General features: G+C 40.7%; 1 protein-coding gene across 1 annotated transcript; it reads left to right on the top strand.

Moving 5' to 3' along the window:
• Positions 1 to 1,433: 1,433 nt before the first annotated feature.
• Positions 1,434 to 18,395, top strand: LOC137298238 (O-acyltransferase like protein-like). The gene is made up of 15 exons (XM_067830411.1): positions 1,434 to 2,313; positions 3,598 to 3,803; positions 4,586 to 4,685; positions 5,142 to 5,238; positions 6,747 to 7,102; positions 7,401 to 7,565; positions 8,065 to 8,158; positions 10,458 to 10,556; positions 11,645 to 11,807; positions 12,257 to 12,339; positions 13,040 to 13,171; positions 13,949 to 14,075; positions 14,785 to 14,977; positions 15,688 to 15,830; positions 16,658 to 18,395. The coding sequence occupies exons 1-15, from the start codon at positions 1,689 to 1,691 to the stop codon at positions 16,763 to 16,765; spliced, it is 2,691 nt and encodes an 896-aa protein (XP_067686512.1). The 5' UTR covers positions 1,434 to 1,688; the 3' UTR covers positions 16,766 to 18,395.
• Positions 18,396 to 19,799: the final 1,404 nt, after the last annotated feature.

Here is a 19,799-nt window from a genome sequence, read left to right as displayed (position 1 = left end):
TGTGATATGAATAATAAACATCAAGCATAGTTATATTTTTACATCCCAAGGAATACACTCGCACCATCACATTACCAACCAGACCTCGCCTATAGAGACATAAAATGATATGAATGAATTTATCAGCATTGCAAAATAAACTACCATTGTTTGTTCTGACCTCTCAACGGTATACCAAACATGGGAGGGGGGATGGGGGTAAGGATACATTTGGATTCTATCCCCCTGCCGTGATAGAAGTGACTCAAATCTGAACTCGCTTACTCACTCCCACGGGTGAATCGTGATAAAAACAAATGACGTTTGTGACAAATGTATTGTAAGTGGCTAGTGGCTTTAGGAGTTCACATGCACACTGACCACTGATCGCCAGGAATACACTCACTCATTTCGAACTAAAGTGGAGGAATGACTCACTCACTCGTAAGTCACTCTGTGCAGAGTATTTAAACGAACGCTAAATATTGTTATATAAAATATAAACAAACATATAGAACATATTCAGTTATGAGCATAAGTTACGAATATACTAAAGAAGATTCGTTCATGAATCACTGTCAAATACTGGTGATATTAGGTGTCTCGATATAAAGGTATTCTGTCCAATTGATCATACGCGTCAGAAACATTGGCAAGTCACTTGGTCACCTAAAAACATAAGAACATATGGTACATGTCAAAAATGGGCTTCAGACATTGTACCCATGTTTGGAACAGAACCCTTGTCTTCGTCATTGCGAACGAATGCTTTAACCACTAGGCTACCACACCGCCTCCGTCAAACAATAAATAAATTCTGCAGACATCTCACAGAGTTGGTATGATGTTTTGATTGTGATCAGCGTTTCATGGATTGTTTTATTTTTTCATATTTTCGAGTTAGATTGCAATTCATCTGTCCGCATTTGAGTCAATGGACTATAAAATACTGTGCTAAACGACAAAGAGGGATGTCAATATTAGAACAAATGCCCATCTTTCTTGATGAACATCGGGTCCAGTACAAAGTTCTTGGGATTCCAACATTGAATATACCTCGTCCCTGTTACATTTTGTACACTGTGGGAGTCATCATGCAGCCATGAATTTATCTTTTATAATCATCTGGTGATTAACATTTGAAGAATAAATTTGATTCATAGTATGAGGTGCATGCTATAAAGTTGTGCTGACAATCAACTTTCAACCTTGAGAAATACATACACATTGTCCAAACATCGTGTAATTATTTCCATCAAAATGTTATTTCTTTGTTATAAAACAAAATAAACCAAGAAACAAGAAACCTGTTTTGAGGGTGTTAATTTGACTATATGTGGGATCAAGTTTACCTGGACGTTTGTGCTTGGATACAGGAGAATGTGAAATTAGGTACAACGATCTCATGCTTATGAGTAAATGCTATATTTAACGTGTACTGATAACAGCTCGTCTTCTGTGATGTTGCTATCAGTACGGGGGCTGACAAACAACAGATAGGACTGTACGTGGTCGGGTGACAATATTGCGGAGACTGTATTTCGGCTGACCTTTGTGGTTACAGGTTCCTTCCAGTTCATTGCTGAGAAACGTGATCACCTAAAAAAATGAACTCACATTAAATATATATCAAGTGAAACAGGAAATAGAGCTTTCCTAGATTATTGTTGAAACATTTGCAGCCAGGGGCTGTTTCTTGAAACCATACTATGGAGTTCAGCAGACTCTTATTTCTCTTCTGTCTCCTCTCAATGCGTCGTTCGTCAGCTGGGGCCTCCTCAACAACAGATCATGGATCTTCACTTCCCAAGCGTACGTCAATGAGTGGTAGTGAGACCACTCACACAGCAATTGAAACATCACCATTATCTGTGACAAGTCTGTCCAATTCAGTTGAGAACACATCGTCCTTCCAACCTGCCACGACTACGCCTTCGGTTAATACTTCGGCGATACCCAGCAATACCACCACTCAAACACTAAGTTCTTTCCTATCCGGGCTGTTGAACTCATTCCTGCCCATGGTCCTGGACTCCTCCGTCAACACAACGTCCACGACTACTTCAAAGCTCCCGCTCTCAGTCTTGTCCAAGCAGAACATAATCCCAGAACAAATGAGGAACTCCCTGCTGCCCCTTCTCATGGAGGGAGGAACGCCCGACCTGGAATCAATCACACGTCTCTTTAAGAGCCTCTCTCCTGTGCTTCCGTCCATATTGAAGGCCCTGCTACAGTCCAATACAAGCGGACTGACAACAGAGGAACGGATATGTTCTGAAGACATGGACACGTATCTAACCGATCTCCTACAGACGAAGATGTGGGCACTTAACAGTGAGTACAATGCTCCTTGAGGGACGTGCGTTGAGATGTTACTGACCTTTGTACTACTCAAAAGAAGTGTGCGAACACCCGAATCTTTTCATGACTAGTTAATCTGGACACTACACGATTCGAAAGACAATTTATCAGACAATCAACAGACAACCAATGAGTGTAGAATCATAGGACTGAATTGTAGGTCTTACAAAACAAGTACTGAAATACACCAAAACGCAATAATGCGACAACGCAACAACGCAACAACGTGACATTTTACTCATTCCTCGTATTGTTTCATTTTCGCGCTTTGAATAATATGTAATGTATTTCAACAACGATATTATAGAGTCATGGCTTTGGTGCCCCTTGTAAAGTTTGTGTTAATGGAGTTAAACAAGGCAATGATGCGACATGGGGCATTGCCGTGTCCTCGCGAATGTTTACACTGTGCCTACTCACATGATTTTAGATATATTGTGACGTTGAAATAAGCTCTTCCATTAAATTGGGATACATATTTATGGAATTTTTCTTCACATCTTACCTCACACGTAAATGACATTTTGTGATTGGCTAAGCACACTTCTATTATTTTCAATGTACCACCCTTACAAGCGAGGTACATTTCAGTGTACCCTGCTGACAATGGCAACTCACTCTGTACTTGGAAGTATTATTCCTTTAGGTCGAATAACATTGAATCACGCACGATGCACAAAAATTACCGGTATTTTGCGAACGCAAATCATTGGAAGGGAGATAACTCTGAATCTGTTTTTTCTTGTGTCGTCTGCAAAATCTAGCGATGGATACGAATATTTGATTGTCATGCCAATAAATAATTTTTTGACAAAAGGTTCAAATGCAGACCCTGTGAATATTAAGCAGTGGAATTACACCGCGGCCACTTTACTAAGACAATACCTCATATCAGATGAGTCAATATTGCCACAACGCGATATATTGTGACGTTGAAACCGACCCTTCGATTACATTGGGGCACATATTAACACAACGCATGACATCAGATGGGTCAATGTGTCAACACGACACTGTCCCTACTGGGTTTTCTTACTTAACGTTAGTTAATGAAGATCTTTCCAAAATGAAGACGTATTCCGCTTTTGTATTTCTGATACCTTGCCTTAATAGATACATTTCATTCATGTTGTATTAAGAATATATGAAGGGCAAGCGTAGTGTTTGCCGAAACAGCGAGAGGTAACCTACATATTTTTTTCTAGGGTGCATAATTGGACAAAATTACAAATAATATTTATTTTTCCTTTCTTGCAGTGTTCGATGCATCAGGAAAACCTGGCACCGCCATCATGGAAGGGGCAACGACCTTTTTCGGCAACTTTGACGAATGTCTTGACGGACCCAGTAAGGTGGATCCAGCCACAGGGAGAGAAATAAAGGGGGACACCTGCGTTGTAAACATCAAACCTCCTGCACAGCTGCTGGCCGCGATGGGAGCCGGAGGTGGAGGTGGGGGAAATGTATGTCCCGACTACTTTCACTTTTACTTTTTACCACTACAACTATCAATGCCTGATTTTGCATCCATGTACCAAAGAGGATAGTTATTTTTATTATGCTGTGAATTTAATCAGACAATGATATCAACATCTTGTCAATGGATACCCAGATTTGGTATTTCAATCGATATGGCAATCCTAATATTATACGTGAAAGGAAACGTATCATTTTACCCTCGCATTAAAATCTCGTCCTTCTGGACACTCAGTCACTGCTGGGTGAACAGAGAACAGACACCTCTGCATCTGAGGAAGTGAAAGTGATAAGTAGATTGGGACTGTGTAGGACTTGTATGGTGACGATTGTATGATATGAACTGTTGATGTCATTCAGAAAGCGGTCACATGAAACATGTGTTGTACTTAGGATTACAGTTTCTCAGTAAATGACAAATTTTTGTTCTTTTCTTAGGCTGAATCCACTCCAAGAGTCAGGCATCTGAATCAGTTAGGGTTAGGTCATTGTGAAGAATGTTGACGTGATTGTGAAGAATTAGCGTTTAGATTGTGAGGTGGGTTTCTGCGTTGGTCGTGAGTGAAGTTTGTGTTTAGAATATGAGTATGTGTGCGAGTACGCATGTGTGAACTATACTTGTATTCAAGGCATGTAGGATTTGTTGGATTGCGGGGTGCGATTTGTGGTTGATACGTCCCTTACCCTTCCTACTTACACTCCGCTCTGAATAAGCTACACCCAATACAACATATTTCATGGTTTATTTAAACTGACATTTCATTCACAGGGTGCTGGTATTTTGGGCGGACAACAACTGGCCTTCAACTGGCACCTGTGTCTTCCCAGTAGCTGCGGTGGTAGCATGGTCCAGTCTGGGCTTCAGAGCCGTGAGTGTGTCACTTGGACAGGCAAACCCGTCTGAACATGTAGTCTTTAAATATATTAATCTACATGTAAATATAACAAAACCTAATCCCTTGTGCTCAAAGCGCACTTGTCATGTGTGTAGATGCCAGACCAGTGCCAGTTCTTGGGGACCAAACAGACTGTTTCATGGACTAAGGCTAACTGCGGTCAGTTCATGGCCCCACCCCTCGTCATTGATGAAAAAGTATTTGTGGAAACAGGAGATATAAAATAACAGTAGTCGTAATTGTAATCATTCATGTTCGAATGGCAGGATTGTTTGACAAAGCCATATACGAGCACGTTTCAAGAGCGTGGGTGTAAATATTTTGCAAGGCAGTTAACATGTAAAAAGCACCAACCAATGTGACCAGTATATAGACTGCACCATTCAGTATCTACAATCTAGGTATGCTGTTTCAACATTGGTCTTACAGGTCTATCGCGAGTCAACTTGACAGTCGCAAGAGTGGTGTGTCATTCGGAAATAAAAAACGGCCCCGTCAGTAACGACAGTGGTGCGGTTGGAGCCATGTGAGTATTGACATATATTATATATACATCAGCAGGTTTTGGATGTTATTAGTTATAGAGTTACTACAGCCACTGTGGCAGATAGTCATTGGTGAGGCAGAGATTTCAGATACTCGCAACAAGAACACTTAGTAATATCTGTGCCACAATCTCAGGCAAACGGGTTGATTTATTCTCCTTTTGGGCGTCCGTTTGTCCTACAGGAAGTGCAGTTTTACGTCGTACTGAAAATATTCCAGCTGTATGACGGCGTTCTGTACATAATAGCCCTGTGCAACCGATGACATGACAGTCAGACTGTAAAAAGTAAAAGGCTGTAGGTCCAAAATACATTCAAAATGATATCCAAATGTGGTCGAGGGGACAGTGATCATTCAAGTATGTTTATAATAAAATCGATACAAGGCAACAGATTTTCCAATGTCTACATTAGTATTCTTGAAAGGATTTGCTAAAGAATATATAAGGCTATTTAGCACATTTTGTGATACACCTCTGTTCTAACTTGAGAATAGGATTCACAAATGAACAGTGCATGGAATTAATCTTTAGTATAGCTTGGATCTTTAGATTTACATGATATAAAGTATCTTTGATTATATAGTCAGTGTTTCTGTAACGCCCAGTTTCTACAGCTATTTTAAAATTACCGCATCCAAATTGTGCTATATGTGTAGAAAGGTAAATGATAAATAACATTCGACATTTAACGCTGATTTAAAATGTTCAGATAGTTGCATTTGGAGGAATTAAAAAGGGTAGAGTAGCAACTCTCTCAGAGTAGAATTAAACTATCTCATAATCTTTGTTTAAATAACCTTATAAACATGAGTCAACCAAGTCAGCGAGCCAGAACGCCTCTTACGACAGTCATGGACTAAGGAAGGCCAATATTTTAACCCGGACCATGACGGGGGGTTATCCGCCACTGATTGGTCAGTCACCTGACCATGTGATTACACTGAGTGATGGGAGTTAGTGACTGAGTTGTTGTAACGCCACTTCAACAACAATCCCGTTATATAGGAAAGCCGGATGTGACGCAAGTCTTTGGTGAAACCCACGAGCTCAGGAATGGTTCTGACAAACCTAATCGGGGCTAACTGGGATTCGACAGCGAATTGTAACAAGGTGACTAATTTAGTGAACTCATGCGCAGCAGCTGCAAATACATTCATGCACTTTCCTTCAGCCTCTATTAGACTGGCAATTTATAAAAGAGAGAAAAGATAAAAAGACAGGATAGTTGATAGAATAGGATAGAATGAGAACTTGTTTTTAGAGCTATGATGCGACGTTTCGATGGAGGTTGTTAAACCGTTTTCTAGAATATGCAACGCTGTTATCCATAAAGTATCTTAACTTTCCAACTACTACAGCGTGTTCCTGGACACTAAAGCAGGCGCACCAAGGAAGAGCTAACATTTGCTGTTTAATAACCGCTTTTCAAATAGCCATGTTTTTTCCATTTCACGTGTATACATACCCTCTGTCTTGGACGATTTCAGCGTCTTGACAGCCATCATGGGATGCATGGTACTTCTGGGTTCCGGCCTGGATCTGTACATCCGGGCTACCAAAGGTCGTCGTCGAAAGGTTCCCTTGAGTCCTCGTAAGGACGAAGTTAAACTGACAGAAATCTGCACTACCTTGAACCATTCTGGGGAAACGACATTTACAAATGGGAAAATAGATACAAATGGTTTGATTGAGAATCCACGGCTCAATATTGTGAACGGTGGAATAGACAACCCTGCAGGTCCACAAGTTCAGGAGACAAATGGTGGACACTTGGTGTATCCTAATGGTGGACAACAGCCCCGCACAGTGGACAAAGAGCGTGACCAGAAATATAAGCCTAAGTGTACGTTATGTAATGGTCTTGTTGATAAGTGACATTTTACACTCAAGTTTTATGCAGATTCAGAACTGCGATGTTAGAGTTCTGTGGCTTTATTGTGTAATGTAAATTGTAAGTTATATAGGAAGGAACTACTAAAATGGCCTCAGGTTTAACAAAGTATAACCCGTCAAAGCCAGATATTTCTTTCTAAATGACCAGTTTGCTGTGTATTTGAGGAACGGAATTGTTAGTTCAATATATATATAGGCACAATGAAACACGTAAAGTGACACTGAAACTGCTGTTTTGATATTGGCAGTGTTGGAGCGGATCCTGTTGTGTTTCTCTGCCGTCAGCAATGGGGAGAAGATCCTCAGCGTTAAGCGTTCACCTGCATCTATTACCTGTCTCCACGGCATCCGGGTCCTTAGCATCGGCTGGGTCATTTTGGGCCACACGTACTTGTTTACCATGTCTACCGCAGGTAGGTCATATAGATTTATAGTTAACAATTCAATTTACCCATACAGATATACATATGAAAGTATTTTTTTATTTTGTTTGTGTGAGCGTTGTTTAACGCCGGTATCAGTAATATTCCAGTCATGTGTCGACGGCCAATAAGTAATCGAATCAGACATTCCAGTGATCAATAGCATGAGTATAGATCTACGCAACTGGGATATAATGATATGTGTCAACTAAGTCACGGAGTCCGACCAGCCGATCCCGTTAGTGGCTTCGTGAGGTGTGGATACGGCACATGAAACAGTATGGACGACTTGTGAGAATAGTAACATTGGTTCTGTAAACGACATCTGCATACTTCTGAAAAATGTTAGGACTCCTCTTCAGACCACTCATGGTGTCCCCTACCGTGATGTTGCTAGAATGTTGCTAAAGGAGGCGAAAACACACATTTACTGTACATTCTCTGTTTTCGACAAGTGGATGTCCTCAGCTCGCTTATCCTTGTCTTGCAGGAAACCCCAAATCATTCGTGAAGATCGTACAAAGCTTCAGTTTCCAAATTATGTTGAACGCAACAGTTTCTGTTGACTCATTCTTCGTTCTCAGGTAAGATTCGAAGGAGTCACATATAAATGATAATTCGAGACTTACTTTGCAATATTTGTTTCTCAAATGCCCCGATCAGTTGCATTTTGCCCTAATACGTTATAACTATTGACACACACCAAACACGCGTTTTGTAATTTGCGGTTGTTTCAGACCGCTTCTGTGGTGTAGTGGGTAGAATCTCTGTCCCTCTCGAGTCAGACCAGATATGATCTTCCTTGTTTGCTGTGAGGCGCTTGGCATTAAAGAATTAGTCAGCTGAGAGTCCGTATCTCAATGTATAACTATGTGTTAAGTTATGTGGTATTTTGTCATGCTATATTCACCAGAGTGGTATCTGGCATGATGTATCAACATAGTGTCTGGACATGGTATATCAGAATGGTATGTGGGCATGATATATCAATATGGTATCTGGGCATGATATATCAGTATGGCATCTGTTCATGACATATCAATGTGGTATCTGGGTATGGTATATTAATGTGGTCCCTGGGTATAGTATATCAATGTGGTATCTGCGTATGGTATATCAATATGATATCTGGGCATGGTATATCACTCTGGCATCGGGGCATGACATATCGATATGATACATAGGCATGACATACCAATGCGGTACCTTGGCATGGTATATATATGTGGTATCTTGGCATGGTATAGCAATGTGGTATGTGGGCATGGTATATCAGTATGGTATCTGGACATGTTAGATCATTATAGTATGTGGACATGATATATCAATATGGCATCAGGGCATGACATACCAATGCGGTACCTTGGCATGGTATATATATGTGGTATCTGGGCATGACATATCAGTATGGTATCTGGGCATGGTATATCAGTATGGTATTTGGGCATGGTATATCAGTATGGCACCTGGGCATGGTATATTTATAGGGTCTCTGTGTACGTTATACCAATTTGTTATATTGGCATGGTATATCATTCAGGTATCTCGCCATGGTATGAGAACGTGGTATATGAACATTGTGTATCAATGACGAATCTCAGCATTGTATATCAATGTAGTATCTCGCTATGGCATATCAGTCTGGTATCTTGATACACTGACATATCAGTGTGGTTTCTGGGCATGGTATGTCAATGTGGTATCTGATCAAGGTTTATCAATGTAGTACCTGACCATAGTATACCAGTCTGGTATCAGGGCAATGGTATATCAATCTGGTGTCTTGGCAATGGTATATCAGTGTGGCACCTCGCCTTAGTATATCAACGTAAAGTCCTCGCATGATTTATCAGTGTGATATCTTAACATGGTGCGTTTGTGTGGTATATTGGCATTGTATCTCAGTCTAGTCTCTCGGCATGGCATGTGGGTGATTTATCTCGGAATGCTATGTCAGCGTGCTACTTGGCGTGATGTATCAATATGTTATCTTGTGGTATGTCACCTGGTATGTCCATATGGTACATGTATATCAATATCGACTATCCCGAGGTGGTGTGATATTTCATTATGGTGTATCAGTGTGGTATCTTGACATGGTACTCGTATATAAGTATTGTATTTGGGCATGGTATATCAGTATCGTATGACACGAAATTTGCGTAAAGCATGCCATATAGTGTAAGAGAATGGCAGACGCTGAGTCAGTTTCCCTCAATACAGTCTTGAGAAGTGCATCTGTCAACAAATTCAACAAGCCATGGATCGGGTAACGTGGACTATAGGCATAGTTTAGTCTAATATCTCGCAGCGTGACGGAACCTCTCAGGTTCCAGTCAACAACCCGTATCTGCCAAATGTGGTGAGAACCGTTCGACGAGGTCAACGCGAGAAGTCCGGTTTTGAAGCTAGAACATTGACTTCAACTCGAGAAGTCCGGTTTTGAAGTTAGAACATTAACTTCAACTCAAGAAGTCAGGTTCCGGCGATAATGCCAGACCTGCATCAACGCACATGGTGGAGATCACTGACCTAGATCTCCAGATCTAGAATTTGGGTTATTTTGCATGTGTCAGGTGCCCTGTTCTTACGCCTTGTTGATCGTTACCATATTTTGCAACACTTGTTTTTCAAAGTAATAACAATTCACAAACGGCATTGCATGTTCAACACTGATTCTGACTGCTGTTTGTGTGTCACAATTTGAGTTTATGTGGAGTCATACAATCGACACACACTGCATTCAGTGAAACTTTCAGTTGATTTTAGTAATTGAGTATGTGTCACTTTCATTTGTTTATTTATAATTATATTCTTCTATAAACACTACATGTATGGTTTCATATTTGAATAAAAGCTGACTTTAACATCCGTGTTTCGCAGTGGCCTGTTGGTGACGTACTTGTTCCTGAAGGAGACAGAGAAGGCTGGAGGTCTGAAGGTGAAGCACATGGTCATGTACTATGTCCACCGCTATCTGAGGTCAGTCAACTCTCAGTTGAAAGCTTCACTTGAAAATTGTATTTGACCAAAATTGTATAACGGTATAAAAAGTACATAATTATTTCCTTTGTGCTGTATTTTAGATGGTCATGCTACATGGGGAACAGTGTAAACCATTTTTGTATTGTCCAAACACACAATCTATACAAATATGGGACATAGTAGACAAAGGGGTGGGGTGGGGGGTGGGGGGTGGGGGGGTGGGGTGGGGTGGGGTAGGGGGTTATGGAGTAATTCAATAACTAAATAGTTAAGAAGTGTTGATGGCAACGATTGGGAAATTTCGACAATTTGTTGTTGATTCTTGCAACAGTCTCTAACACACGTCCACTTAGTCAACCAAAGAGCCTCTATCTAACCGTTTCATGTCACACGAATGCTTAACTTATGAAGATCCCGGTTAGAATGGGTCTTCATCTATCCATAGAGGCGACTTACGGGATCGGGTGGTTAGGCTTGACACATAGTATTCCAGCTGAGTAGATCGAAGCTCATACTGTTGATCACTGGATTGTCTGGTCCAGATTCAATAATCAGCCACACAACTATAATATGTCTGAGTCTCTTATGCTGTATATTAGGGTATATGCCGCATCCAGGGTGTAGTGGAACGTCCAAACAGGTAGCACTGACCAATACATGTATGGAATGAAAACGGTTGCTCCGTACATCGAAAACTGTTGCACGCGTTCCTCGGAAGATAGGCTTAAAGAGACGAAAGGGACATAACTCTGTGGGGTTCGCTTGCAATAGTGTTCGGCTGGTGGAGGACGCGATAGTCGATTTAATGCAACGTTGCATTATTCGAACTTTTTCATTTGATCCAGTAATCAAAATACCTAATATTAATATTGGGAATAATTATAGGGTAGATTCCCTGAGGGCTGATAGTTAGCATTATTGAGAGAAATACTTTATGTATTTTAGGAGAAGTGGGGTGTGACATTGTGCCTTTAAACAATCCACAAACAAACAGATGCTAATGTTCAATTCCATAATGTAAGCATGTGTGAATATCATTCTTTAAGAATAGCTCTAGTTAAATGTAAAATGTGTTCATGATACAGACTGACGCCCGTCTATGCCTACATAATGTTCGTCTACACGTTCCTAGTGAGTCATCTGGCGGATGGTCCAACGTGGGTTGGGCCGTATGACAAGAAGAGCTGTGAAACACAGTGGTGGACGAGCCTACTTTACATCAACAATGTTTATGAAACAAAGAAACAGGTAACACCTTTATCAGCCGTTGGAATGAGTTTGTGATTTGTTTACTTGTTGCTTAACGCCGGGTCATGCAACTTCAAATCAAGTCACTGTTACGGTGAGCATCAGGTTTTTATGGTGTTCGAACCCGCCCTTTTGAAACTGATTTGGGATCACACTGAAGATTGTTTTGGCGTTGGCAGAGTCAAGGGTAGGGCGGAGTCAAGCCAACCCTCTCCTCACCTTACCTCCTTCAAAGGTCCAGTGTAGTCATCTGGTCCAGTAATCGTCTTTGTATGGCCTCCAGATTAGATCATGACCTTAGTATCGTCTCCTGCTCAGATCATGGCCTTAGTATCGGCGCTCCACGACATGGCCTAAGTATGGTCACCAGTTCTCATTATGGCCTTAACCAGGTCAGATCATGGGCTAACATTGTCACATCACGGTTCCTTTTCCCTCCGCTGTTTCAGTGTATGGCTTGGGGCTGGTACTTGGCAAACGACATGCAGTTCTACGTGGTCGCTCCACTGGCCCTCGTTCCATGGGCGTTAAGGTACATATTCATACTAAGCCCGTGAGATAAAGCTACTTCTGGACCCCCAACCCATCAACGCTGATGTACATCATGTATATTGCGGCTTCATAACACAGGCTTTCGGGGAAAGGGATGTTCTGTTTCTTTTTGGACTGGCACTGACGTAAGGTATTTCTAGTGGAGCCCTTTCACACATTGAAGTAAGGTATCTCTAGTACAGCCCTTTCACACATCTAGGTAAGGTATCTCTGGTGAGGCCCTTTCACTCATTCAGGTAAGGTATTTCTAGTGAAGCCCTTTCACACATTAAGGTAAGGTATCTCTGGTGAGGCCCTTTCACTCATTCAGGTAAGGTATTTCTAGTGAAGCCCTTTCACACATTAAGGTAAGGCATTTCTAGTGGAGTCCTCTCACACATTAAGGTAAGGTAGCTCCAATGGACCCCTTTCACTAAAGTGATAGTGTCTGGTTGATTGCGGCGCTTGCCCTCTTCTAGGTATAAGTAAGAGAGTTTGGTTACAGCTCTTGTGCAATAAATACTGCAGATATGTCCTAGCGTACAATTGACTGCAAGTAGTTTCTGGCGAATATCTGACTACAAATATGTCTTAACGAATATCTTACTGCGATTAATAAAATCTGTGTTCCATCCATTTCATCCATCCGTATCTGATTACAAGCAAAAATGATATGTGTTCCATCCCTTCCATCGTTGCAGTTCGAGAAGGGCGGGGACAACAGCTGGGAAGATCTTCAAGGCAGCTGGTGTCACTGTTGTGATTGGCTACCTCATCTGCAGCGTCGCCACCACCGCCACACTTGTACACAAGTACAACGCTGACCTTTTCACGTAAGGAGGAAACACGTCAACATATTTTCAAATGTTCAATCGATAAGTTACAACTGTTTTCGGACAGTGTGTAAAATCTTACTGAGGTCGCACGAACATCAATACTCAAGACAACTGGGATGGGTGTTGACTTTAAGTTGATAATGCACTCGCAAGGGTACCTGAGGTAATGATGAACCTTACCAGCCCGACTGTACCAGGACCACCCAACCTCTCTGCTGGATTTAAGAACTCTTAATCTGTTTATCGTAAATAGTTATAACGTCTGATGTAGGCCTCTACGTGGTGGCCCTGGCTATTGAAGATTCATTCCCTTGATTCATAAACATCATCCTGTTTGGGCAGCTATTGATTCCCCATTCTTCTTGGTGCCATAGCTTTGGTACGCCCCAATCTCTTGATTGACATTGAACGAGTTTGCTGGATGATGCTGAAGGTTGCAGTGAGTGTTGCAGGCTACTCATTCTCCGAAATGTTCTTGGTGGGATAGACTTAGGCAGCGCTTCCTGGGAGAAGTCCCATTCGTTGTCTGTAAAGGTTCAAAGAACCTTGAGCTTGGATGAGCCTAACCAGCATGACTGCCCCATCCCTCTTTACCGCATCAACTTATCTACCTATCTTAATCGGTATTTCGGATTCGAACAAATAACCAACAGATCCCTGCACGGACCGTTCTCCCAAGAGCAAATAAGCTTAATACCCCGGGGTACTTTTGAGTAATTAATATAAAGAATACACAATGTAAGTTAAGCTGACATGATTATTGATATTTTTCAGGAATGCTTCGGTGTACTTTGAAATGGTGTACGAGAAACCTTGGTGTCGGATCGGAACATTCGCTATAGGGATGACGTTAGGCTATATCCTTCACACCATGAAGTCCCGTGAGGTGAAGATGTCTCCAGTGAGTAGTATACATCGTCCAGCTTACAGGAAAAGTAGATTTCAGAAACATGTCATTTCGCCCAGTCCAGTCCTTAGATTACCCATGGGAATATCCACTCCGCTGACCTTCTCGTGAATATAGATAATAATTATGACGTTGGGGATAAGAATTATTAATCTAAATTGTCCTCGACGGAGACCTGGCTGCAAACGCATATTACGAAACACAAATCCAACTCCTATTTAAACACGCAAGTTCAGTCAGTGTGATAACGCGGATTTGGAAATGGCAAATGAATTTAAGATGCATAACTCATTTTTGTATATAACAGGTTTGGTTTAATGGATGGGCTTGTTTTGAACCCAGTCGGTGGGATCACAGTTTGTTTGTTTGTTTGTTTGATGATTAAGCCAAAACAAAACAATGGCAGTTATATGCCGTCGGTCTGTTCATAATCAAATCTGGGCCAGGCATTCAAGTGATCAACAGCGTCGATCTACACAACTGGGAACCGTTGACAACCAAGTCAGCGAGACTGTGCACCTTGGTCGCATCATACGGACAACAATGGGTTGCTTAAGACTAATTCTAGCCTGGGTAGTTAGAATTATTTTATTCGAGTATAATAGAAACACGACACACGAATTCAATGTTCCCAAGTTAAACAGGGAATTTCAGAGATTCCACCAGATGGCACTAGACAACTATGGTATATTATTTGTTGCAGTTCCTGCAAGGTGTGGGCTGGCTCCTGGCTTTGGTGGCAGCTGGGGCCTGTACACTGTCGACCTATGACGCCAATGCTGAGGGGAGACATGGCTGGGGAGTGGAAGCAAGGACGGCTCATGAGACGCTATACAGACCCGTGTGGGGTCTGGTCCTGGCCTGGGTCATCTTCATGTGTTGCAAGGGGAAAGCAGGTGCGTGCAGCCAAAAGTGTTCAGAAGTTGTCACGATTATGTCATGTTATGATTTTCTGGTTGGTCATTGGTCCATGCAGGTAGAAAATGTACTGTATGCCCTCATGGTCCTATGTGTGGTGTTCTTACTTCAGTTCCCGGCGATCTATTCCCGTTTTTCTTTTTCTTTTTGATTATTTTGTTTAATTATACATCTTTAATAAAGTGCTAGCTTTACCTTTCTATCTGTGATACTCTAGCAGCTTTTAACAGGTTTCAATCTTCAAAAAGTGTTTCTCTTTAATTACAAATTTCTCTCCTCACGTTATATCTGAACTGTTGCAGATGGAACGGTAAATATTAACTCACTCACTCATGGCCACTGACAGTGTTGTATTAACTAGGCCGGTTGAATCGTATTCCTCATATCAATGTCACCCGCCGCTTTTGAGGACGAGATGATAAGGAATGTGTTTCGATGAATAATAGAGACTTCTTTTATATTTAACCCAGCTGACTGCAAGGGGTGGTGTGGTAACTTTATGGTTAAAGGTCCACTCGTCACGCTGAAGATCCGGTTTCGATCCTCCGCATTGATACAATGTGTGAAGACTGTGTATTATTGGAATATTGCTATAAGTGGTGCAAAACTAAACTCATTCCTCAGTTAACTGCTGAATTGATTTACTATTGTAGCATGAACATCTGTACATACAATGCCCCTCCCACAGGTTTCGTGGACTGGATGTTGTCCTGGGACTGGTGGCAGCCTCTTTCTCGACTCACATACGGGGCCTACCTTATGCACATCATGCTGATACAGACTGAAACGGCCACTGCGAGATCCCTCGTCAACTTTACATCCGGGTACATTGTAAGTACATCTCTCTGAAGAGTGGGTTCGGTAGAGGGTTTAACACTATGAAACAAAATTTAATGCTCTTTAAAACCTCTTGCTAAACATGAAGCGTTCCGATTTTTTAAGAAAAACAACTGCATGGAAAGGAATCGTCTGCTTTGGTAGAAACCTACAAGTAGGCAGTTTTCGGAGAGTATATTTCATTATGAGAGAAACTTTGACAATGAAGAAATGTTACAAGGTTGATGCCAAAGCTTCTGGTATCTGATTAAAAACATACAGGGCTTCCTTGTGGCAACGTCGCTCTGTTTGAAACTGATCCAAAAATGTTCTTGCAACATTTTGTCTATCTTGATGAAACAGAGTTCACAACGATCAAACAGTGTTTGTTACCAAGACAATGCAACAAGCACTCATCCCATTCGCCTGATCTTGCTCTAACAGAGCCTGAGATCTGCTCACCAACATGAAGACAATTCTGACGGAATCTGTTTTGATGCCTTTTTTGGAGTTTTTAGACAGCCAACGGAAACTGACACAAACGGAAAAATGTTAAGATTAATTCATTTTCTGATGTTTTTAGGCCAGATCGTTCCATGTGAGACTCAACCTTGATACGTGAAAGACGATGGGAATGTATTTCGAAAAAACTTACCTTTCCCCAACACGCTAAAAATAATACGTTGCCCAAGAATCGTTCATATCACACACCGGATGTTCGGATGTCAATGCATTGTAGGTAATTCAGCATGTATGACTCCTATAGTGTATATTTTGAAACTATTGCTAAAATCACGTTCTGCCGTATGAAAAATGTCACACCACTTTGCTGTGTATTCCAGGTATACCGCTTCTTCGGGTACACGTGCATGTCGTTCATCCTATCCTTTATGGTGTCCATCCTGGTGGAGGCGCCCCTGTTGCAGCTGGAGAAGTTGCTCCTGTCCTGAGTCACAACAGCTTCCGGTCATGTTAGCGAGTCTCACGGCTTTAAAATATTCATTAAACAAACAGACAACCATCCTTTGTGACAAAACTGTAATACCATTCCTAAATATTGCAGTCTCGCCTTGAATTTCAAGTTGTAGCTGTCAAGGTTTTACAAGATTGATGAGGCCAAGGAGGAAACAAATGATGAAGAGAAATGAAGGGAAAATATGACAATTTATTTCACTCCTTTTGAAATATTTCATCTGTGTGGTTTTGTATTACTATTTCTCATATGCATTGACATTGGCTAGTTGAATATTCTCAACTTCTTAATGGTATATCATAAGGCCACCCATAGTTTTGCGTTTCTAAATCCTTATAGAATTTAGGTGGCTTGGCTTGGTAAAGTCTTGGTATTAGTTCCTTCGGAAACAATGTAAAATGGAAACAGACGAACAAAGATAAACCAGACTTGACATTTCCATGAGTATTTTTTAATGGGTGAAAGAGACAGCCTGGTGTCCTTTTCGAATCAAAGAAATAATTGTCTTTTTACACCGGCCAATATGTGATTGCATTGACACAGTACTGGCCTGAAAACCCTCATATTTGAATCATAGAAGATAAGTTGCCAGTTGCTTATACACGGGTAAATCGTAAGGTTCACTGCCTTTCGATACCCTATTCATATTTTGGAAAGAATTGATAGTTTTGAACAGTGATATGAACTTGGTATTTTTTTTTGCTGTTCATTTTGCAGGAGAACGATTTCACTAAATTACAAAGTATTATTCCGCTGTGACCGTTTAATATCATACAACATAACAATTCATAACATAATATAATAACATGACACGACATGACATAATATGACATGATATGACACGATAGAAGACATAATCACACTGAATTATAATCAATGCATGATACTACCTCTATTTTTACCATTCTTACCTCTTGTTTGCCTATATTCAAAACACGCTTTCCATAACAGACGTTATACTAGATCTGCATTTCTTTCCGTATGTTGTGAGCTTAAACTATGTTCTGGGTATAATTATTTCAGTGAAATGTTTGTGATGTACTAATAGCTCAAATGCATTTAATAAACCTTACTATATTGTCGAGATGTGTTATAAATTTTCGTTTACAAGCGTGCATTGTATAATTTAGTCACGAACTATTTGGAAATGGAATATAGTATGCCTAAACATATCTGCTGTTTATGGCGCGCCATTAGGGCATTTTGATTTGGGTATGCTTGTTTCAATAATTTCTTGGTAAAGTACACATTCTGGTACTTTCGTTTGGTTGAGTCCATTACAATCGCACATACGCTCTCACTCTGAGTCAGGCGCCGAACAGCCAACACAAAGTGTGATCCCAAAATATAATGAAAAAGGATGAATATGCAAAACAGTTTTTAACCCCTGATATAGAAGACTGGTTGCTGGTGCAACTGTAAAGCATCGTCCGTAAATATGCATTAATCACAAAAGCCTGATGGTATGTGTCCATTTCTTTATTCAGCACATAAAAATTCAATATTTTGTTATATTATGTTATGTATAAAAACATATACGTATAAAGAGAGTAAGTGGAGTATTAATATATATCATGGATGAAACAATAAATGAATTAAAAACATAACAGAAGAATTTACTATTGCATAACTCCCTAATCACGCACCAGTATACATGAGGTTGTATGACATCTTTGACATTTTTTATCCCTCAGGAACATATGATTTCAATCTTAGAATAGAATGTAGAACACTGCAAATCCATGGTGAGTTGATACATGTAAATCTGTATCTTCCCACTTGTATGATGGACAGGTGTGTGAGGTGAATGAGATGGGTTTTACATGATTTTAGCAATATGCCAGCAAAATCATGGCAGAGAAGACCAGAAATGGGTTTTACATATTGTAGCCACTTTGGGAGTCGAACCCAGGACTTCAGCATGCTATGAAGGTGATCCTCAGGCCTGAGTGAGGTGAGGCCCTCAACACTGCTGCAGAACGTATGTGCGTAAATGAGTATTATACCTTACAGGCAATAACCGGAACTAACTTCAAGGAGGGTAAAGCTGTCCCTGTGTTTGATATCTGATATGAGATTGCCACCATTTTATATATTGCAAATGTAACGACGTGTACAGAATGTACTGACTGACAAATATCATTTATAACACACATTAACACTATGAAGAATGAAGTACAATAAAGGTTGTCTTAGACCACATAGAAATGTTTTCTGAAGAAGAAGAAAGCAATATTGGAATGAAAATTATTAGTTATGTTCAAAGGGCTGACGACTTGACTACAAAATTTCATAAACATATATCTGAAAACCACCAATGATCCCTAACACATTTTGTTCAGTATAAGACAATCTTAAGACAATCAACTTTTCAGATTGGTTGTTTCCAGTGATAAGTAAAACCTTTAGAAATCTCTCAGAAATATATGTTCAGAAATATATTGATCTTACGTGCGCATTTCACAGTACACACATTCCAGATTAAAACGTACTTATTCTCCATCAGTTAACTGTAATAACCAGGACTGGACTAGAATAACTAGATTAAAAAGAAAAAAAATAATAAAGAAACAAAAAAGCCCAAACCACACGGCTAATAATAACCTGCCTCGGGGTATTCTAAAGTAGTATTCGGGGTGTTGTAAAGTAGTTCTTGAACGTCATCATATGAACACTGGTGTTCGACATTTGTTTTGACGTTCAGTGACATCGGCATTTTGGCAAGGGAAAATCTGGGGCTATTATTGTTTGGACTCGCAATGAAGCAATGAAGTAAGGTATCACTAGTGGAGCTCTTCACACATCGAGGCAAATCTTGGTGGTTGATAGCGTTGCTAGCCCTCTGGCGTATATTAAAGTGACGGATTCGTTTACTATTCATGAAAGAGTACATACTGACGGCCAAAAGAAACTTGACAGATTTACACCCAGCCACCGAACATCTACAACATGCGTCGTAAATGTGTGTCCCTGTCCACCCACTCCCCACCCCCAACCCTCACCCCCAATAA

Source organism: Haliotis asinina, chromosome 10 (genome assembly GCF_037392515.1).
Source record: "Haliotis asinina isolate JCU_RB_2024 chromosome 10, JCU_Hal_asi_v2, whole genome shotgun sequence".
In the NCBI taxonomy this organism is placed as follows: Eukaryota; Metazoa; Mollusca; class Gastropoda; order Lepetellida; family Haliotidae; genus Haliotis; species Haliotis asinina.
This window is presented reverse-complemented; position numbering and strand designations above follow the sequence as displayed.